Genomic DNA, 24,068 nt, shown 5'->3' with positions numbered 1-24,068 from the left:
CAAGTCACACTGCAATTTTCTACCAATATAGAAAGCAACGCCATCTCCAAAAATAAGCCACACTGTCAGGTTCTTTTGGGTCTTTGTGTTTTACTTTAACAGAGAAATGAGGACATTGTATGATTAATGTTTCTTCATGAATGTTCATAACATATACAGTTTTACATTTTTTTTTAAAAACATAGCAAAAGTTGTCTCTGTGTTAATGTAATGTATTCACACAGAAACAGTTTATACAGTACAACACAGAACAGGTGAAGGTTACAGGAAATAAATGTTCACACATTATTTGCTCTACCTGCAAATGTATTGCATTTACCTTTAAATACTTGTATTTTGGGGTGTTTATACTCTGGGGGCTAGTGTTATTATCTCCATCGTGACTATAAACAGACTTTACAGGACACAAGTAAAAACAATGGTTTGGCTATAGGCAAGGTTTTGGTATATTTAAGGCTCTGGAAATATTATAATTTCAGCTGATTGCATTAAAAGTGTGTTAAGGGCTACCTAGAGCATAAACAGCACAAATAATTGTGGCATTTCTTACTTTACAACGGCACTGCACGGCCCCTTAAAAGGTCTATTTAAAAACATAATTGGAGCATTCAATTCATACTGATTATAGTCATAAACTGTTGAATGAGATGACCCAAATGGAGATTCTGCAGACAGACTGTAACTAAACGGGAAAACACAGACGGTAATAAACCTGACATGGGGACAAAGTGATGAAAGGAACTAATAAGCTCTAACACTAACAGCAAATTCAACTAATAACTAAATGCTCAAAATAATGAGGAAATATAAGATGAAAAAGTAAAGACTAAACAAACTAAGAACCACACAGAGAATATTTCATAATAAACAACAATATAGAGTCCATAAACAGCTGACAGCTTCTTGTAGACATCCAAAGTCCCAGCAAACACCTCTATCAATGCCTCATCAGGCAAGTTGTCATTAGAAAAAATGTTTTAACTAAACTAACAAATACTTAGCAGATTTCCTTTGTAATTTCATTTGAGTTTAGTTTGTTTTCCAAATTTTACCGTTTTAGTTAGATTTTATTTTTTAAAAAGTCTCCCTCCTATTGTTATTTTTTCAGATTTAGTTTTAAGTTTAGTTTTAGTTAAGATGGTCTTTACCATCTCAACCTTGCCTCTCGAACTTTCTCTCCAGACCGCTCAACCTGAGCTGTCCCAGCCTACTCATCTCTAATCCTCTCCATCCCGGTCACCCCCAATGGAAACCTTGGCTCTGCCACTTCCTCCTCTGCGTTCTGTCTTTTATTAGAGCCGCCGTCTCCACCAAACCACACATCTAGCAAGTCTCAGCAAGAGTGAAAAGCTCTTGCTGCCATCCTTCTGTCACAGACACCCCCACCTCACCCACGACAGTACTCTCCACCCCCTCCACCCTGCCTGGACTCTCTTCTTCACTCCTCTTAAACGCATCACTGATCACAGTGCAGGTAATAAATGTATATATCAGGAGCTCTGTCTGTCACTTCGACAAGAAGCTCCTGTTTTTTTGTTTTTTCTCTCTTTATCCCCCTTCAGCCAGCCTATAATTACCCGATCACGTGACAGCGTCTGTGCACTCTCACCAGCAGGTGGAGATGATGCATTCCTCGGACTTTTATGAATCGCTGCTTCGGGGTCGTGTAGAGGCGGAGTTTTTCTGCTGCCGTCGACGCGAAGGCGGCGGGCTGCAGGCAGAGGGCAGCAGGCAGGGTTTAGCTCATCCCTCACTGGATCACAGGACCAGCATCATCATCCTCCCTGGCAAGGGCAACCTCTCCATAAGACACAGCACACCACCTTTTACCAACAAGAAGAAGACGAAAAAGCATCAAATTTTCAAGGGAAGCAGCAAGATGCTGGCCTGCACAGAGCTCATCACCATGTGTCTTCAGTCTGCCAAGCACGAACACTTGAGAAAGCAGCAGGAGCTTGACCACAAGCACAATCAAGGGATCTCCTTATTTCAGGATGTAAGTACATAGTGTGTTTTTATAGTTGGAAGATTAAAAAAACAGAAACACACATGTCATTTCTTAATAATACATCTTTTTTAAAAACGTATTTTTCTCAGTAGTCTTGTGTGTGATTGCATTTGGACGTGTTCTGCTCGTGTCCACCTTCTGTGGGTCGTTTAACAAAAGCGCAGGATGAGTAATCCACTGTTCTTCATTCTTCTCTTTGGTTCATATTGAGTTAACGCATGCCAGTCTACTATTCACGTGTGAGTTTGGCAGCAACACTATTATGTAAGAAAGGTGAGTGCATGCCCATCATTGCGTCAATTAGAAAACACAGATATCCCGGACGAAGCCATCTGACATATTTTCTTTGATGGGTCTGACCTTTTACCTGCTAAGAAATGCAGTGCAGCCTTTTTATTTCAAATGTTTAACAAAATATTCAGGGTCATGCACTAGATCAAATATGTTATTACTGCATGATATGATTTTCCCCTCACTCTGAAAATAAAAAAATGCCTTTCACAAGTAAAAAGATCCTACATTTTTAATTCTTAATTCTGGAAATTACGATATCCCACTACAGAAATGGTCCCCAACTAAGCTGCTCAAAGAAATGCTTTGTGTTTTGTGCCACAATGACTCCGTAGTTAGCCACAAATAAGAAGACAGCGAATTAGCAGCATCATTTCCCAGTGTTAGACTTTCTGACAGCAGGCTGCAAATTAAATTCACTTTCCTCAAGGCAGATTATTGGCCAGCAACGGGGAAATCAGACTGCAGCGAGTGCACAATTGGTTTAAACGCAGTTAGCGGCCATTCTCTCGAGCCAGCACTGCGTTACCTCCAAGTAGGCGTTTTCTTTAATGAACTCAGTATGAGAGATATAATAACAGAGACATGGGACTCAGCAATTTTGAAATGAAAATCTAAGACAGTGGCAGAAGTAAAGCTTTCAGTGGGGAAAAGCCGGTTAAAGCCTGCATTAACACACACCTGTGTTAACTTGCATTAACAAAAGTATTTTTAATCAGATTTGACTCACTTTAAATTAAACTTAATTGAGACTAAGCATTAAAATAACTGCTCAAATCAGTGCCCAGATGTGTTTCCAGGTGGCTGCCAAGTGGTGGGCATTGCTAATGCTGAGGCTTATGAATGACATGTGTTCTAGTTGTAGGAAATAAGAGTTGGATCTCATTCTAAAGCATCTTTTCGCTGTTTACTGTCGTGATCTATATACATCCCTGCTCCAAATAGCATGTCATTGACCTGCAGTGAGTCCCCTCTTTTTATTTACTGTCTTCCACACAAATAATTAATGCTGTTACACACACTTACATTTGTAGTAAGAGGTCCTTTAAGCTTTTCCTTATTTTCTGCCATGTTAATATACTTGATTACTACTCCAGGCATGTGTGTTCATAATTAACATGGACAAACATTTGAATCATGAGGTCATGAGTTGCAGCATCAAGATCCACTATAAGATAAATACAGATTATTTTGAAGGTTTAATAATGCATGGCTGTTCAAATGGAGTGCTTAAAAGAAAATGTCAGAAATTAGCGTAATATGTTACTTTAAAATTTATGCTTTTCATTTTCTGCACAGTCACTTTACAGCGCCGTTTGGCTTCAGGGAGCTTTTTGTGTTTTTTACCATTTGTCTATTTAATTAGATACACTGAAGGACTCGGTTTAACAGACTCAGACTTCAATCTTTCACATTCCCGAGTTGTCTTTTTTTAGTCTTTTTGATATAATAATTCTTTTCAGAGCTGTCCGTGTAATGGATGTCATAGAGATAAGAAGATGTAGCTCTCTGTAGTTTACTAAGGACTCACTGTGACTTACCAGCTTACCGCAGTGACTGATTTTTTTTTAAACTGAGTAGCATCCATGCTGCTACTTTTAGAATATCTTCATTGGCTCTGTGGGATAACAACACCACCATCGACTCCACCAGCCTCCCACAGAAGGGCAGTAAATCTTAGCTCTTGTACTTCATCAGACCTGTATTCAAGTCCTTATGCCATCTTAGCTTTATCACAAGTAACCCTTTAGCCAGTCAGCTAATGACATGTCATCATTAGTGAACATCGGGTCTGTATTATACTTTGTCCCTGCTACATTAATGTTTTGATGTAAGGCACTACAGTGTACCTATTGATGAAAACACAATGTAACAACATGATTTTGTTGGTATTACACTGAACAAAGATAAATGTAAATATATGATTTGTAGTCGGGTTCAAACATTGCCCTTAATGTGGTCACTGGATTGAATCATGAGTACGGTTTTTGTTGTGTACACGCTGTGCAAAAGTCTTGAGACACCCCTCATTTTTTAACATTTTCCTGCCAATGAGTAATGTTTTAAAAGTGGTGTTGAGCAAAATTTCTCCTGGTTTTTCAGTCCAGTCCTTGTACCCAACATTTTTCAGAGGAATTTAGTTTATTTGTTTTTTAAGTCACCCAGCACTGACCCTTGACTCATTTAAGCATATAAAAGGCACACTGCTCAAGGAGTGAACCAGTCTTATGTCTACACATAACAGACAGCGTAGCATAAGACATATTTTAAATTCCATCTTTAAGCATTTTGTTTCATTTTCTTTCGTTTTGATCTAAAGAAAATGCTTCAGATGCAGTCTGGAAGTTGGCAAAAACCATCAATCTGATTGGCAACATTTTTAGTACAAAGTAGACATGTATTGTATTAGACTCATTAGAAAAGCCAAATCTGATTTCTTTTTATCTTTTCACACAAATATCTCTGGAAAGCCTTCAAAACGTTTGCCTCCATCTCTTCTTTAAAAAATCTGTTTTGAAAATCAGCACATAACTAGGAAGTCAGATATTTGCAAGGCTTTTTATCACCCCTACACTTTTACTGGGACCTAACAAAAAAGCATCTCTGGGTCTATATATCCTCCACTAAATATTCAGAGCTGCAAAAACAATATTGTTTCTGCCACTTCAGAAAACTCAATTCAGTTCAGTTCTCTGTTGTTTATATTGCAGCCATTCACAACAATAGTGCCCTCAAGACACTTTATATTGTAAGGTCAAGATCCTAGAATATTAGAAAGAAACCCCAACAATCACATTTCCCCGTATGAGCAAGCGTTTGGTGACAGTGGGAAGGAAAAACTCCCTTTTACCAGGAAGAAACCTGCTCAGGGAGTAGCTGCCATACCCGATTGGGGTGAGGAGAAAAGGAGAGAGCATAGGGAGACAGAATTTTATACAATTTTTTATACAATTTTATGCAATTTTATATAGATGACATAATTTATTATGTAGCTGGGTCCTCTCATGATCTGCAAATCTAGAGCCTGCTTTTGCTCAAATTCAGAAATCTCTTCTCACACATAAACATGATTTTAAGTCTGATTCAAAACAAATGTATGATATTTACAAGGGAACCTTAAACTATCCAGCGCATGCTCCATGTCCAAACCCTTCATGGTCATACAGTTGAAACTGTTGGTTGTTAGAAACACTTAGGACTCTGGCTGGCTAGCTTGATGTCGATTGTAAACTGCAGCTGATTTGACCTTTGTTTACCTTCTGTTACAGTGCCTGGAGGAAGCTTATAGGGGAGAGCTGCCGTTTTTTTAATATCCACCCTTTTCCCCTGTTTTTCCTCGGTTGATAGGAAGTTGAAGTGTTGTCTTTTTGTTTGGCTAAGTTTTGCTTTAAGTTAGAGGTGTTTTGTTTGTTGTGTTGGCCTTGAGTCTCCCTGATGCTAAGTATGCTTGATGCTTCCCTCTGTTAACCTCTCAGCAGTAAAACGTTTCAAACTGACCTCTTTCCACTTTTATGTTACCTCTCCTCACCCCATAGACCTTTTTCGGGGAAGTACCAAAGATTGCCTGTTTACTGATTATCTGCTCTGTGACTGAATTTTAAAAACAGCACTTACAAAGCCCGGAGAACTATTCCTGAAGGCTACAAGAAAGCTTGTCTAAGAGAGTTTAGGGTATATTGATTATTATTAATGGTGGTCATACCAAATATTGATTTTCAAGCTATTAGAACTGTACACTCTGTGTTTTCCTTGTATGCTGTATTTCCATGTGTGGTTGCACATATTTCTATACTAAAAAAAAAGAAATGAAGCTTGGGATTTTTGCACAGTACAGTGTGTCTTTAATGGAGGAGGGATTCTGTTTAAATGCTCGATGTCAGCAGAGTGTATCGAAGCCTTAACACTCCGATGTGCTTGTGACAGCTGGATGCGGCTTCACCACTTCAGTGTAATGACGCAGTTAATCCGTCAGACACTGGACTCTATTGATCCACACACGGTGACTGATTAGCAAAAAAAGATGTGGTGTTATTGATGGTAAGGCTTTAGATAGGAAGGATTACTATTCACGGTATAAATAATGACTATAAAGGAGTGTTGCTTCTGCAGTCTTTCCATAAAACTGTAAGCATGACATCCCCTGCGGAGGAAAAAAAAGCTTGAAAGGTTTCACTCTGAAACTCCTCTGGGCTCCACACAAATGTCAGTATTGCATTTCCTGAGATATTTCATGTCTCTTTTGTTATTGAAATGAGGAAATTATATCTCCCCTTAAACATTTTGCTGCTCATACTGAAAGAGAAGAATGGGCTAAGTTACATCTCACACAAATAAATTGCCTCATACATCTTAAACTTCTCACTGGCTGGCTTCAAAATACAAAAATCCTTGTGTCAGTTAATGTCAGCCTAGTGCTACACATCTCAGTTGCCCATGTTAAAATGTTGTGCTTGCAGACCTTAACGCCTAAACACGACTTTTCTCTTTTCTTGCAGATTTTACGCCGTGCAGACAAAAACGGTGAGTAAGCAAAATGCAAATCTAATTGGATTGAAGGGCTAATTAAAACTCAATTAAAATTTTGTTGAAGGATGTGGCTTCGTTCAGACAGTGGCCTTGACGGAACTTATTCTTCCATTTAATCATTTAATTGTATCGCCATCCTTGTGAGATGCAGAGGATTTGAATAACTGGGGTCAGGTGCAGCTGCATTTTTATTTATTTTTTGGTTTTGTGATGGGATTGGATTTGACAGGATGAACTCCTACGGTTCACCCTAAAGGCATTGTTCATATCAGTGCATTGCCAGCAGCAATGCACTGCTCATCTCAGTGATAGTCATGAATATAAATAACACATATTGTGAGGTATGCATACGCAAATGATCTAACTATAGAAAAACTGTGGCCTTGGCTGGTTCTGCTCTCCTTTGTAGAAAACACATTTTAACTTCGAGTGGTGCAAACTCACCTGAGAATTGCAGTAAATGTGAATTCAATGTTTTCTCTGCGTAAACGTGTCCCTGTTTCGCTTGATTAATGCGATGCATTTTCACCTCTTTACTTCAAAGGGAATTTGCTACATTAATGTCTCCTAGGAGAACGCACAGAATTTAGTGTTGCTTGAAAAACACAGCTGACAAACAGGGAAATGTTTCTGTTCTCAATTTTGTATTCATGTGCTGCATCTTCATTTAGTGGAATGTAAAATGCAAAAGCGTTGAGTTATTAATGCGTGTAGAGTATCTATGGACTCTGATCGGTTCCCACTGGAGGACGTTGAACATGTTGCATAAGAGCAGGATTAATGATGCAATGTGCCGCCATGAGCAGAGGTTTTCTGGGGTGCCCCACAGCTCGTGTGAAGATACTGAGATGTGAAAACAGCCCTTCAGTTTGTGAATTATAAATTGGCAGATAAAAGATGAATTTTTAGAAATAAAGGGCGGGTGGATTTTTCTTCTTTGAGGCTGAGTGTTAGGTGATAATAAGTGAAGAGCATAGAAGCTGGAAGGCAGCAAAGGTGGGAGCGTACAGTAAGGTCCATAATTTGTTGGACAGAGACCTAATTTTTGTAGTTACTCTGTTCATACCACAGTGAATTACAAGTAAAATATTCAATATGTGAAGTGTAGACTTTAAGCTTCTATTCAAGGGGTTGAACAAGAAATATGCATCGATTATTTGGGAACTGCAGCCAATTTAATGCACAATCCCCCATGTCCAGAGGCTCATGGAGGAGTTTCATGACTAGGTGAACAGTGAACACAATATCGTAAGTGGCTTTTCACTGTAACTAAGCCCCCCCCCCAATACAACCCTATTAGAGAAACGGTAAAAATTTTAGAAGCGGCCAAATCTGTAATCTGGTACATTTATTCAAGGAACCAATTAACTGACCAGTTCAGACTGAAAGACCACAGAAGACAAGTAAAGTGCATGAAGACAGAATTATTTCCTTGGATACTAAAAACAACTTTACAACATCTAACTACGTTAGACCCCAGGTGGGTTGCCCCCCAAAAAACAAAGAACATCTAACTACGTCAAGAACTTAAACTTAGACTTAAACTTGTAGAAAAGCTTGCACAGTTCTGGGAAAAAATCTTTAGACAGAAGAAACCCAGGTTAACTCGTACCAGAATGATGAAGAAAGAGCTAATGAAGCATACCACACCATCTGTCAAATACGGTGTAGGCAATGTTATGGCCTGGCGTGAATGACTGCCAGTGGATCACTGGTGTTAAGTGACGATGTCGCTGCTGATAGATGGAGCAGGATGAACTGTAAAGTGTACAGGGCTATACTCTCCTCAGATTCATCCAAATGCTGTAAAACTGATCATTCAGCTCTTCACAGTCCAAAAGGATAATAACCCAAAAGCATACTGCAAAAGCAACCCAAGAGTTTCTCAAGAAAAAGAAATGGGATATACTTCAAAGGCAGAGTCAGTTCAGTTCAGTTATCAAATACAAAATGAATACAGAGAGACCCACAAACAAGCAGCAACCGAAGGCTGCTCCAGTAAAGACATAGCAGAGCATCTCAAGGGTAGAAACACAGCATTTGATGATGTCCATGGTATGTGATGACAGTCAGGCAGTCATTCTCTGCAAGGTGTTTTTTTTATCCTAGTTATAAAAACAACCCTTAAATTTAAAATTAGCATGTCCAATTAGTTTAGACCCTCCAAAAATAGGGCACTGTGAGTAAAAATGACTGCAATTCTTAAAAAGTAAATGCAAAACCCTGTTAAAGACCTTGAATTAAAGCTGAATGTCTGCACTTGAATATGTGAATTAAAATTCACTGTGCTAGTGCAACTACAAAAATAAAAAATCTGCCTATTTTCCTCCCAGAAAATGTTGTTAATGAGCATAAAAATGTACAGTGCAGTGACAGCATTTTGTGACGGTTCAGGTCTGCTCCTCGTGGTTTGTGTTTTCAGACCGACACGCCCCGGCGCTCACACTCTTTGTAGACAGAACGAAAACTTTGCTGCATTCTTGTGTTCGTTATCTTCATTTTGCAGCTAAACTCTGCTTGGCTCTTATTTTCTCAAACTCACTGAGCTGTGCACCGAGGAGGAAAGTGCCGCCTTCCAATCAGTGCTGAGTAGGCTGCCATGATATACTTCTTGTACTGTGGATTTTAATGAGGGCTGTCTGCCAGCCCACTACACTCCTCTTTGCTATTGTAATCAGGAATTACATTTTTAATAGACCAAAAATGCACTTGCATGAATACACAAATATGAAGTAAATGCTTTTAATCTACAGGCTGTTTGCTGAGATTAGCCCCTAACATGTTTATGTGACTGCAGACTGAGATGAGATGTGCATTCAAGGATGCAGCAACGTGAAAATGGAAATATAGCAATCTAATTTGTTTCACTTTTATCGCCAGGAAAAAAAACAATAACAGGCATAAAAAGCACAAATCAGCAATTAGGTCTGGAAATGAAAAAAACAAACAACTCATGGAGATGTGCTCTATATGATGAGGTGTATTCTCAACCCAGGGATTTTTCAAGGCCAGCTTTTCTCTACGCTTATTTTCATTCTTTTTTCCTTTTGTTGTTAATTTGTTCTTTTTGTAGTTCAAAACCAAGTTTCAAACGAATTTAGTAGATCAAAAAATATGAAAAAGGCTGATATCTGAGGGTGTTTTGTAAGGTTTTGGCTGCGCATACATGATCTTTTGCAGTTGTCTATTTGTTGAGGCATTTGGTGCTGGAGCAGAGAGACAGTTGCCGAATGCAGCAGAATTGCAGGGATGTGCAAAAGTGATGTCGCGCTCGCTGCATCGCTACATCACCTTTGTATCAGTTTGTGAGATGCAAGTTTAGTCAAAAATCACTATCAACAAATTCAATAAACTAGTAGATCTGCAATTAACTATCAGTTAGTCTATTTAGTAATAAATGTTTTTAAAAAAGATTTTTTTCCAAGCCAGACCAACAGTTCACAGTCTAAAGATATCATAAACCCGCTGTTGTTGGCATCGTTTGGCATTCATGGTTGAAAATGAACTTTGGGAAATATTGCTGCGCATTCATTTTTCCGCTCCTCTGCTGATTGGTTAATCGATTTCATACACTTGCTCTTTGAGGCAACACATCCAGGATGTTTTTATCTCCGGCCTGTTCTCACCTCTGCTTTTCAACTGAATCGCACCGATGGGCTTTATGAATTATTAGTAGTGCTGCAGTCTTAGCCCTTTTAGGTTCAGGATTTCCTCAAGGGAAGTGTTCCTGGAAAGAAATGCTCTTCAGTACAGGGGGGATCGTGTCGTTTAGGTTGCAGTTAGAGCTAGCAGTTTTAGTCAGTGTGAAATGCTGCTTTGCTTCCGTCATGAGATTCTGCATCTGTCTTAGTAGCTCTTTAAATTTCCCTGTGGAGGCGTTTATTGACATTAGTTTGTCGCAAAGCCCTGGAATAAATTGACGCAAAACAGGAATAGTTTTTAATTAAATCTCTGTCTGACAGCTGACATTAGCCAGCTTTAACTAACAATGGAATGAAGACACATTACAACAAAGTCACGTTCATGATGAGATAGATTCACCGTAAACCGTGTGAAAAAGTGTTGCACGAGCTTCATAATAAAATAACTCACAGTATTCTCTTGAGAGGAAATTTGGCCGCTCTCACAGTGTGCAGCCTCAGAGGAGGACGTTTGTGTTGTGCATTAGTGCAATGCACCGCTGTGCATTTTGTGCACGCTCCTGCGTGTTATGGAGGAAAATATGCAGACTGCTGTCATGGCCTGCTATGTTTTTATGTTGAATTTACAGCATGTATTTATGGTTTGAGAAATACATGCATGGACATTTAGAAAATCTGTAATAATGGAGTCTATTTTGTAGTCGTTTTTTAAATTATCAAACACCAGAAAGTGGAAACAGCAATTTGTCACTGATATGATCAACTAATATTATTCCAGATGCACCAACCCAGTACTTTCTCCCATCCTTTCCTCCTACAACAATATGTTTGATTATTATCTTTTTAGGGGGCCACTAAAAGAGCTAAAATCTTCATTTTGATTCAGCTTTGAAGATCCAAGCTAGAAGGACTCCGGACGGTTTCAATAATCTTGTCAGTTATAATTATTTAGTATCTTTAGATCTCATTTTTGCCCATTAAATAGTGAAACTGAGCACAGGTCAGGAGTCCTGTAGGTGAAGTACATGAATATACTCTATTAGTTTGCGAGATAAACACTGCGCATAGCCAGGAGATCAGCTGTTATACCACTGCCGCTTTGATCTTTAAAGCTGCACTTGCATAATGCGCCATCTGAGCTGCACTGCACTCGGCCGCCTTAATGTGGTGCGAATCTCAGACCCAAAGCAACTCCGATGGAGAAGGCTGGAGAGTGAGTCAGAGGTGCAACAGATTGTGTTTACTCCCACATCTTGTGGAGATTTTTTTTTTTTTTAACAGGGAAAGTTTGAGAAATTCACTGCGATTCTTTCTCCTTTAATAGCTTCATCTTCCAGCTGGCGTTTATTTAGCCACACTGCAACAAATGTTCAGTGATGATACATTTTGCTGGGAGGACTTTCCCGCAAGTGGATCGTGTCCAGAATTATCCACAGCGCGAGCTGATGCGAAGTCAAATGTGACATGATTTACTTTTGGCTCAGGTCTGTGAGCTTGGGCTGACGTGTGGGTCTCTGAAGGTTTCAGCGCCTACAGAAAGAAGTTGGTGGTGGGGTGTTTGTGAGCTCTGCGTTTACCGCTAGTCCCCGATCCTTGTTGCTGGTTAGGTCTGGACCCTGCAAGCTGTGTGGCACAAGGCATCAGATGCTGAACATGTTGGTATCAGACTGGTTGAGTTACAAACTGTGTTCATGTGATGATTGTCCAGAAACTGGAGTGATGGAAATGAACTGTTGCAGAAATCGAAACAGCGGGTAGATTGGCTTGCCAATTTTCTTCTCTCGTTTCAGTGAAGAAATCAGACAGTGTTAATAGTCAACTTTTGAACAACAAATCTGGTGCTCAGTTAGATAATTATTACTCTGGAGGGTTGGAAATCCAGCTCCAGCTCTTATCAGTATTAAGAAAAATAAAACCTGATGATTTATTGTAACAATGGTTAAGTTTTACCATCTTTTTAGGGTTACATTACAGTAAACCAAGACAGAATTTAGGACTAGGGCGGTTCATCACAAGTATTTTATTTTGCAGTAACACCTCTGAGTTCATCAGTAATGTGTTTGCATCACAGAGCTAAAGAGTCTTTGTTCCTTTATACTTGATTATGGGCAAACTGACATGTTCATTCAGATGCTGAAACACTGAGGCTTCAGCCAGGTGTAACTTTCACAAGCATCTCTCCTTTCAGATGATGGGAAGCTGTCCTTGGAGGAGTTCCAGTCATATTTCACCGATGGCATCCTCACTGATGAGCAGATGCAGGAGCTGTATTACTCCATCGACAGGCAGCAGACAGAGTAAGCTGATCTTCCTTTTGGATGTCCTCCAATTCTGCTGCCATCTGTAGCCCCTCCTGCTTTCCTGCTGTCTGGCAGTGAAATGTCAATACTGCACTTCAAATAATATGATGCTAATATTTCATAAAGCCTTAATTCTTGTGTGAAAGCCAGAGGGCTTGCAGCAGCCTGCTTGATTAGCTCATTAGCAAAGATATGTCTGTAAGATATATAAACATTCACCTGTAAAATTCGTGTTGGTATAAAAACACGCAAGAAAGCTTTTTTTTGCTGTGTCTGAGAGAACAATAGTGATGGAAGCTCTGTGCTGTTGGCATCACTTATATGCCAACCAATCACAGTGAAGACATTTCAGGTGGTTTAATCTATGCTACTCAACTTCATTGCTATACTGTTAGCATGGTGGTTGCACAGCATAGCAATGAAAAGCTAATTTATCAAATTTATAACAAATTATAACAAAACAACATGTTTTATAAGGTTACACAATCAGATAACCACCCATGAAAGGTGACTGAAGGAGATATCAGCTGTTTCTGTTTTCAGTGTAGTTAAGAATCTATGGACAGCTATATATAAATATGAGGAGTATTTTGCTTTATTACTGGTGTTTTTATAACATTTACTAACAGTGGGCAGTTAATCTATTTTTGTTCAGTATTAATTATCTTAGATTATTAGAATCTACAGGTATGTTTATCATGTCTGTGGTCAAGAGATGATTAAGAGGAGTAGTGATTTTGCGCAAACTGTAAGAGTCACACACCGAGGGCTTTTAAACTAAGCATCTTAAGTGAGGTGTCACCATGTTTACACCCTGCGCCAAAGCTTCAACTGCTCGCCAAGATGGTAACCAGAACCATTCAACAAATACAATCCTTCCAATTGGTCCTTCAGAATGCTTCCTGTAGAGTATGTGTCTGTCTCAGTAGAAGAAAGGACAGAAACAGGATAGTTACCTTAAGTCAGTCAGTGGGGATCATCCCATTTACAGTATAGGCCAAGCCTCATAACTGCTTATCCAACCAGAGTTTTGGAGGTTGTATCCCTACTCCACCCGGCATCGGGGAAGAGGTGGGTAACTCCATTCATAGAATGTATAAAATGCCAGCGCATCAAAGTACTTACACACATTGAGACCAACTACTATTTGAATTCACATCAGCTCCTACCGTACTTTACAATGTGGGAAGAAGTCAGAGTACCTGGAGTGAACTCAGGTGAATGGGAAAAACATGCAAACTCCATTAAAAAAGGAAAGGCTCTTTGTGGTCTTTGACAGGAAGAGTTGAGGCCTTACAGTGATAGACAAGTTTCATTAACATGCTTTTTTTGTCTCTTTGTGACTCCCTCACAGCAACCTGGACATAGACAAACTCTCAGGTAACTATCTTTTATTTATTTTATTTTACCGACTTTACTTTAAAATTCATGTGGCGCGTTAGATCACTTTAACCGTGTGTATCGCAAAAGGCGAAGTTTTGATGCTTTTAGCTGTTGATGTTGGTCTGATAGTGACGATAACTCAGACATGTGTGTGCATCAGTGTTGCTGACTGATTTGTTGCCAGCACCGATCCTCTTGTGAAAAACACTACTGGTGAGTGTGCTAGTCCAACACGAACCAGATTATAATAAGTAACAGGTCTTCTCCCCTTCCAGAGTACTTCACTCCACACCTGGGAGAATACGTCAGCGTCCTCTCTGCTCTGGAAAAGCTGAACGTGGCCATTCTGAAGGCCATGGATAAAACTAAAGAGGTTGGTTATGGTTCTTCTTACCCCTGTGCTGTGTGGATTTTTGCATGCCAAGACATATAAACACAGCACAAGTAATCCATAAGCATCCTCGATCCTTTGATGTGTTAAAACTTTCCTGTTACTGTCTCAGCTGTCAGTTTAAAACGCTGCCACGGTCTTTGAGATCAGTGTGCTGTTGCAGTGAATATTTCCCAGCGTGAGTGACTCTGACAGTACATTTTCAAACATGAGCTCAAAGACCTTTAAAAGACGGTTTCTCTTACAAGACGTGATAAACATGGCAGCTGTTGCTGTTGTAAATCAGCTGGGTAACCAGCAAGGTGGGAGTAAAGCAGTTTTTATGCAACCTCAACATTTTGACCTCATTTGCAGATGGTCAAATTAGAGTTGATGTATTTATTAAAGATGGCCACGCAGATGAATATATAAATATTAATGATGTAAAGAACCAAATCCATGATGCTTGTTTCCTGTTACAATACATCACAAAGGTGCTCTGTTGGGTTGAGAGCTGGCAAATGTCAAGCTCTCAAGTAAATCAGCTGTTTCTGAAATAGCCTGTCTGGCACCAATAATTATGCTATAATCAAAGTCGCTTTACTTGCCTTTTTCTCCATTTTGATGCTCGGTTTGCATCAGCATGCACGCCTAAATGCAGCGAGTTGCATCCATGTGATTGGCTGATTAAATATTTGCAATGATGAACAGTTGAACAGCGTATCTAATAAAGTGGCCGGTGCCGCACGTATATGACTATGGCTGAAATGTCTAACTAGTATAAAACAGGAAGTAAAGCTGAGGCTGATGGGAATATTAATGTGTGCACTTATTTGTGCAGACAGCTGGAGAAAATCTATCAAGCAAATACCAGCAGGAGGTAAAGGAAGTGAAGGACCAGCTCAGGCATAGGGATGGTAAAATACAGGAACTGGTGCATGAGAAGGAGCGTCTCTCTGCCAGGCTCACTGAAAGGCTTTGGTGGCAAAATGCAGCTCTCTGAAAAGAGATAGCAGAGAGAGGAAAATGTGGTGCAGAAGAATGGAGCTAAGCCTAAATACAGCCTTAATAAATAAAAAAGAAGAAGGTGAAGGAGACAGTCTACAAAAAAATGAAGCAATAAAATAAAAATCTGAAATAGGAAAATCAACAAGTGAGGAATGGAAGGAAAGATCTGCAATGAGAATATGATGTACCATCAAGATAATGAATGTCAGGAAAAGATGCTGAAGCAAGTGCAGAAAATACTGGAGGCGGAGAAGACACATATGGAGGAGGCAAAGAAAGAAATGGCAGAGGCAAATCACATATGCTACTGTGACCTGGATTTTATAAAGTGAAGGGCAGTACTAAGTTTAAATAAAAAACAACATCCTTGGCGCATGATTGGATCAGATGGCTTAAAATGACAGTTTTAAAATGGCTAAAATAATCAATGTAATTATGAAAACATGCAATGAGTTGTAAACTAACTAATTAACAGAGCACACTGTGAAACAGTTAAACATGAATTATAATGCTTGCTGTGTGTTCATCCACCTGTCTAGGTTTTTTACAAACACATCAGTGAGCTGCAACATTAAAATGCACATTATTTCTTCATTGTTTTTGTTTTCAGCACCATTATTTCATATCTAGCAACCAGTATGGCATTATATTGGCTCCACATATGGCCCCACTCTTTCCAGAGGATGATCAGACAATAGCCGATGGGTTCCCAGGTTAATCGTAAAGACGGCAAAAATCGCCGTCGAGTTGAAAAGAGGAACACTTTCACATACTTCTGCCCCAAAGTAGAATGGTGCCTCCAGATAAAGAGAAACAGTATCTCACAGAAACAGTAGCCTTGGATTGTGAAACATGCTAATTAGAGAGTCATAAAATCTTATTTTGAGATCTGCTTGAGCAGAACAGCATTAATTGTCCTGCCCTGACAAGTAGGGCTGTAATCCTGTTGTGTTAGGCGAGCACACTGGAGAACAGCATCAGAGAACTTCCACTAAGACTTAATCGATAGCTTAGCTCAGTCTGCATTGATCTCGAGTAGCCCTTTATGTTAAGCTGACTGGTGAATATTTATTTTCTATTTGGCAAGCGATGAGAATCAGGTGGAGTATGAATGGACGTGGACTCAGACTTATAATGAGGCTGCTTTCTGTGGTTACAGGAGGTTATTTTCACTAGAGCTTCTGCAGTGACTGATGACTGTGCTTGGGCAGTACTGGAGTGTAGATGACAGTAACTAAGGCTGACAAACCCCGCAGCTGTCCAACTGATGTGACGTCGCGCAAATGCACCGCAACCACATGACTGCATTTCTTTCTTTTGCTCTTACTTTTCCTCTTTCAGTATCCAGGTTTATTATTCACTCGGGAGGATATTCGGCTTTCTCTCTCTCTGCATCTCTCATCTTCCGCGCAGCCTTGCTTTCTGGCTTTTCATCCCTCTTCTCTGCATCACACGTGCTTATAGCTCATGCATTTTTCATATTTCAAGTTGGTCAAAAAGCTTTCTTTTCCCTGAAAAGGCGAGGCGTTTTTCAGCCCTCCCTACGACGAGCGTTACTCAATAAATTGCTACAGCAAACATCTTACTAATTCCACAGCTATTCTAAGTGCTCGCTGCGCAACTCATTTATATTTTTATCATTTTTACCGTGTCCTGAGGTGAAAAGAACGTATCCACTGTGGCGTTGCAGCTCATCTGTCTGCTCATCAAAAAGAAAAAACAGAAAAAAAGACCGAGGTTACTTATGCAGCACAGCTCGTCTTCTGCCGATAAATCACGCGTACAGAAACACGGATTTGAACAAGATTGGCCAACATTTATCACGTCTCGCTGTCACTTCTCCTGAACTCAATTTGGAAACGGCACAGTGCGATGGTCAGGGTGTTGAGGGTCATTGTGTTCAAAAAGTGAGCTTGAAAAGATTTATAGATTTCTAAAATGCAGCAGACACTGCCCTAAAGCTCACAGTGCTCAGAGAGATGTCTGAAAATCAGCCCCAGGCTACATTATTGGTGAGATTGCTGCAAAGCAACACATCCCACTATATGTTGTTGTTGGCTAAATGATGTTTTCATATTACTCAGCACGGATCTGGTTTGTCATAGAAACACAGCTCTCACACTAAACTGGCTCAGTGGTGGGTGAGAGTTTATTAATCATTTAAAAACATAGTTGCAAAAAAAATCCCCAAACGCTGCTTTTGGCTGCTTCTTTTTCACAAGCGATCGTCACAGCGTGTAGCTCCATACATTTGCAGATTTTTACATTGGATACACTTCCTGATACAAATCTTTTAGGGGTTTGCAAACTGGGGAGCTTTTGCTTATTCAGCGAATGTGTGAACCACTAAACTTTGGAGCCAACGACTGAGAGAGTTAGAGTGGACTAATTGATCGACAGAGTGGGAGAAGCAGAAAAAGTCTAATGAGAAATTTCCTTTCAACCTACCGGTGAAGCCACAATTTTCACTCTACAGCCATCATTCTATATGTCGCACTTCCAACAAGGAAGCCTCAAAGCCATCAGATGTATCCTTTTTTGATGTGGCGGTTTTAGCGAGTCTCATTATAGATTCGTTGAGGAGTTTTAGTGAAAAGCAGAAGAAAACATTTTTAAAACTAGGGACACAAACACACATTTTACATCACGTTGACTTGACTTGTGCTTCTGAATTTATACGATATTTTCTGTGCGTGAAACTCGGCACAGATTAACGCAGATTCCTCTGGTTACTCAGACTCATGCCATCGCCATGGTTACTCACTGCAGGGACACTTGATGAGCTGCTTCGTTGGTCTATTATCATTTAACAGGCTAATGTAAATCTTGTCTCTCGCTGTGATTGGATAAGACTTTGAATGTCATGTCTCTCTATGATGGGTAGAAATATTTCATGTGTTTTCAAGCACAGACTCAAGTCATAGTTTACCCGGCAACCTATTTTTATTAGGTTATGGCCTAACCTAATAATTATGGCCAGCCCCTTTATAGGGTATGCCTTTTGCCACATTATTAAGTACACCTATTCTGACTTTATTAGGTACACCTATGGCCTATTTTCTTACATTCACTAACTTTTTTAGCAGCAAGCCACAAACCAAGCCCTGCAGAAAAACAGACTCAGTGCTGTTTCTCCAGAAATTGCATTGTATAGTTAAAGAAGCAATTTTCAATGCTTACCAGTTCAGATAAAAACTGAATTGGCTGAACGAGCTATGACAACAGTGGAGCAAACCAAATACAAAATTGTTGGACTACGGTAACAGTTGTTTCACAAATGATACTTCTATCACGGCTGATTCCTTTTCTTCTTTTGTATTTGAAGGAGTATCAGGGCTCGTCAGTGTTGGGTCAGTTTGTGACACGCTTCCTGCTGAGGGAAACCACCACCCAGCTGCAGTCCCTTCAGTCATCGCTGGATTGTGCTATGGAGGCTGTTCACGACCAGGGCTGCACAGGACGGAGGATAGTGAAGAAACCCGCTGATCTGCCCATCCAGAGGATGGCCAAAAGGCCTGGTCGACGCATCCAGAAGAACATGTGTCTCTCCCCAACAGACCCTTACTCTGGCATGCTGACCACAGGTACTTTTCGGGAACACGGGAATAAGATGTGTGAGGTCATTCTCATAAAGTTTGATTCAAAAATTAAGATTGAGCTTTCATCTCCGTGGGCTGGGCTGATGTTATGTTTCTGGTGTCAGGGGTCAGTGTGGAGCCAGACAACCACTGGGGCTCCCAGATCAACCAGCTGGAGCAGCTCATAGACAAGATGGAGTGTGAGGTTAGTGTAAAGGACGTTTTTGTCACTTTCTTCCATTTTTCAAAAGATGTGCTTGATGTCTTGTGTCATGGGTTTATTTTTAGTATTTTATTTTTGACAGCAGAATCAACTCAGAGGGAAAGCAAATAAAATCTTCCACTAAATCTTGATTTATTGGTTTGCTTTGAACCTCAGAGAACAATAAACATGTATGAAGCTAAGCTGGGTAGAGAGAGTGTAAGATGCGCTAAAGGCTTTGTCTGCTTTTGGGAGGATCAAAGTTGACCACAGGCTTAGCTGTTACATATAGAAATGTTGAGCACACCATTCAAGGCTTACTGTGTGTTTGCAAATCAAGAGTTTTGCTTGAAGCATAAGATGTCCAACTTGTTGACAGAGGACCAGTTTGTAGAAAGCGCAGACCCGAGCGACTCTGGACCCACAATGGAAAGCATGCATAATAAATTAGCCTGAGAATACATATATAATGCGTTGGGCTCCAATCAGGGAGAACACTGATTAAATTCATAGCCAATGATGCTTAAGTACAAAGGTTTGGAATTACTTATAGTTTACAATAGGACGCCATTATTTTGATTGGAGGTGTGAGAGTTCATTTAGAATTTAAATTGTCATGTGATAATACAGGTAGGACAGATGTCAGTGCTTCAGGGATGTTAAAATAGCCTGTTAACATGTTCATTTTCTTATCTTGGGTTTGCAGACAAGAATTTAGTACAAGTGAGGGCTGGAGGAGGGTTAATATGAACATGGCGATCTCTTCCTTGTGGAAGCCAATGGTTTGTGACAGGCTGTAACTGGAGGCTGAGCCATTTCTGCTGCTGGTTCTCGTTCTGCTCGTGGCTGACTGAAATATTTATGACCCCATTTTCAGAGTCCACATCTTGAACCTCTCAAAGAAGACACATTGGCAGGGACGTATAAATCAGTGAGTCTAGTGTGTGCCAAATACAGATTTACTATATACACATAGTTACTATATGTATATGCATGTAAAACACTGATGCCACTTTAATATTTCCGCTAGAACATACTTCTGGTCCAGAGACAAATGTCCGTGAAGGAGAAAGACGTGGAGCAGTTTCAACAAGCTCTCAAAATCTACACAGATGCCACTACCATCCAGCCAAACAACCTGCAGTATGTCCTTTTATCTGCCTCTGCGCCGTTTGCCTCAGGATCTCTCTGTGATTTGATGCAGCTGCTTTAAATTGCTTCAATTTTTAACCCCCCTGCCCTCTTTTCTCTCTCTCTCTCCCTCTCACACTTTTTATTTCTAGCGTGTCAGTCCAGAACTTGCCAGACAGATCATGCTTCATCATGTATGAATTTTGGCAGGACCGTCTCTCCTGGATGAGGTAGGAACTCGAGGATGTCTTTTGAGAATTTCAGTGCTCAAGTGAAATTTGATAAGCGCACTGAGCTGCTCACAAACTCACTTTAAGGTGTTCCTGCCTTGCTGGGTGCAAATTGGCAGTCTCATCCTTTTCATCCCTTTTTCCTGTCAGCTACCTGCAGTCGTCCATCAGTAAGACCTTCCAGGGCTGCATTATTGACTCGCTGGAAGAGCCAGAAATGGTCTCGACCATGCTTCTCCCAGGTACACAACAAAACAACAAATCGATTATTGCAGCTCACTGAAAGCTGCTCATTTAATAAACAGGAATCACAAATACCCGGGTGTATTTATGGCACAGTCACATTAGAGGAATTAAAAATTACTGCAGCCATCTGCAATCAACTTGTGATCTTGGTCGCTTTGTAGACAGAGACTAGCTCAAAGCAACTTTGTTGTGTCAAGATGGCGAAAAAAAAGCAATGAGGTAGAGTCAGTCTGCAATTAAATTTGCAACTGAATGGGAACGACTTGACAGTTGCATGCAAATTGTGATAATGCAGCGATTAACTGTGATAAATTGGCAGTTCTGTTTCAGTCTGTCGCTATCTACACAACCAGAAAGTCACATTAAAGAGAAATTAACATTTACTACTACTACAAGTCCCCTACTGCAAAGATGCATGTTGAAGATGAGTTGTTTTTATTGGTGCAGACTGACTCAGACTGATGGAAGCTTGTTGGAAATCTAGACAGCAATTATTTGCAAGCCGTTGCCAATCTGTCTGAGAGCGATTGCAGTCAGTCCGAGTTGGGACGCAGTTGTTTGGTGACCTGTGCTGTCACCCTGTGACTGGAAGTTGATGGGTGCAGTCTACGGTCCACTTCAAGTATTTGCAATCAGTTTCCAAATATGAAAAAAATTAAGTGCAAATCACTGGGAAACCTCAGATTTTTCTCTAGTGTGACTGAGCCATTAATGAATCATTTTAAGAACTGATTTATGAACTAATTAAGCTTAGCAATTGAAAATTATTCTTAATCGTCAATTATTCTTAGTTAAATTCCGAGTCTAAAAAATAAGCACTGACTTATGTAAAAAATATTGATACTTAGGTCCACATAGTTAATGCAGGCTTTCTGTCCATCAGCTTAATTCTTCTTTTTGTAGCAAATTGTAGAGTTAAGGTAATTCATATGTAATAATATTTGTTAACAATGTATCTCATTAAGTATTGAAGTAATTGAAAGAAGTCTGATAATGATCACCATCCAACATTGTAGTTCCCATTTTATTTCCTTAAAAATCTCACATAATCACTGTCTGTATCCTGCACAGGTTTAACAGAGGTGAAAGCAGAGTCAATGCTACACTTAACTGAACTGAAACAGGACTACAAATTATTACTCTGCGTGTGCTGGCAGCCAATTATTCGTTAACAAGTTGGCCACATTGTTATTGTGTTTGCAGCTTGTTTCTGCTGCCCTCCGATGGCAATAAAACCAATCATTGGTGCTTTAATATGTAAATTACCCCATGCCATATTAGATCATGAATTGTAAGCTTCTCTTTCTCTTTCTGTCGCTTATTCGTTTAGCTCGTGCAGAGGCCATAAAGCACTGACGTCTAATTATTGCTTCATTTGACAGCCTCTTGGTGGATTATGAACAACAACTGATGGAGCGGAGCTGCTGTTAACCTACACCCTGAAACCAGGAGGACAAGGCGATTGTACAATCGCGTCTTCTTCTTCTTTTTTTTGTTCGTTATTTGATATTAACGTTTTCCTAACGGCATGACCAGGATTGTTTCAGCGAAGCTATGCTGCAAGGTTCTAACAAAAAAGACGGCAGGTCAGTTAAATCAGTCCACAGTGAAACAAACCTAAACTTTGGGAAGAAAGAACTGAGGCGATGCAACGTTTTATTGTGTGATCGGGATCTGTGCTGATGGTCATTTCACAGTGCGGGCACATTTCCTGCTGCTGATTTAATAGACTAACAAATACTTTAAAAAAAGAGAAAAAAGAATATATTTGCATGATGTCTTATTTCTCAGTGCTAGTTTTCTTTTTTTCCACTCAAAGCTTCATATTAGAGTCGCTATAATTGTCAACACATGACCAATAACTGATCCTACCCATCAATGCTCAGTACAGATGAAAACAGACATCGTGGTAGGGTTAACCTCCCCTCTTGTTCTCTCTGTGGTATCGTGCTTTGCTGTCTCCCTCAAAGCTTTTGCTACCAAGTGCTCATTTTGCTTATGGTGTAGACAAGCCATTAAATAGTTAATTATCAGTCACGGTCTGCATCTAGAAATCTGATCATCTGTGTCACTCCTGCACTTTAGAAAAAAATGGACCTTATTGTGAAGAACTGATACTTATAGTAGATTGTTTATTGAAAATATAGAAATAACAGGCGTTGAGCTGCACCGAGGAGCAGTACTCTAGATATAAAACATAAAAGCCATTATTTTACATTTGCAGTATTTAATCTAAAGAGTTTAATGGTACAGTACAAACAAATATAAGTTTATATTTTGAGTACAGAAATTAGGCAGGATCTGTTCTGTGTACAGTAATTATTGAAAGCTGTAGGTTGTAGGTAGTTGTTGTAAATCACTGGTAAATGTATATTCAGACATTCGGTATGTTACATTTTGATAACGTGAGGAACGAATGTGCTGGATCTTTCATTCGAAGTGTTTTTCATTTCTTTTGTGTAGATTGTACAGTTGTTATGTGGATGCTATGTTTGTTTTCGGCATGAATTAAAGTTTGACATGTTGCTGACATGGAGAGAGGCGTCATTTGTTAAGGGTCAGTATTACAGTTCGTTATTGCACACTCCATGTATCGACCGCTATGTTTTCTTAATCTCAAGGTGTCCGTCCATTGTGTTATACAGCCTAAGAAGCAAATAAAAGCTTCTTCTCTGCTCTTAAGATGAAAAAATGACTTTCAGCATTACATTTCATTAGAATTCATGTGAGAAAGCCATCAAAGAAACAGGAAAAAAGAGGAAATTATTTACATTCTCCCCGCCTGAGTAAGACTGACAGACTGAAATATCTTTTAAATGTAAGCTTGTCATATCAGCAGCTAGAACCTTTGAGAAACGTCTACAAAGCAGCGGAGCAATTTCAAGCCCACCTCAAGCTGAAACTGGGGCAATTAGCTCATTCTTACTCTTTAAAATCCCTCCCCCGGCGCACAACCTGAAACAACCTGGGAAGTTTAAGCCCCAACTTTGCACCAAGCAGCTAATAGCTCGCATTCACCGTCTATTTTCATTCGTCAGAGCGCGTAGCAGGTCGCAGTGGATTCGTACAGCAAATAAGCTGATTAAGTTGTGGATTCTTTTGCACTTTGTGTTCGAGAGCTAATCATCATTAAGCTTAAGATATGTGCAATAA

General features: G+C 39.8%; 1 protein-coding gene across 1 annotated transcript; it reads left to right on the top strand.

Moving 5' to 3' along the window:
* The first annotated feature begins 1,327 nt into the window (after positions 1-1,327).
* On the top strand, positions 1,328-23,445 carry LOC100699381 (N-terminal EF-hand calcium-binding protein 1). The gene is made up of 13 exons (XM_005478262.4): positions 1,328-1,474; positions 1,613-1,996; positions 6,796-6,820; positions 12,656-12,764; positions 14,122-14,147; positions 14,426-14,523; positions 18,854-19,112; positions 19,232-19,311; positions 20,186-20,239; positions 20,339-20,451; positions 20,592-20,669; positions 20,820-20,911; positions 22,298-23,445. The coding sequence occupies exons 2-13, from the start codon at positions 1,622-1,624 to the stop codon at positions 22,324-22,326; spliced, it is 1,338 nt and encodes a 445-aa protein (XP_005478319.1). The 5' UTR covers positions 1,328-1,474; positions 1,613-1,621; the 3' UTR covers positions 22,327-23,445.
* The last annotated feature ends 623 nt before the right edge of the window (positions 23,446-24,068 follow it).

This window comes from Oreochromis niloticus, linkage group LG20, assembly GCF_001858045.2.
Source record: "Oreochromis niloticus isolate F11D_XX linkage group LG20, O_niloticus_UMD_NMBU, whole genome shotgun sequence".
NCBI classification, from domain to species: domain Eukaryota; kingdom Metazoa; phylum Chordata; class Actinopteri; order Cichliformes; family Cichlidae; genus Oreochromis; species Oreochromis niloticus.
The sequence above is the reverse complement of the archived record's forward strand: the minus strand, read 5'-3'. Positions and strand labels throughout refer to the sequence as shown.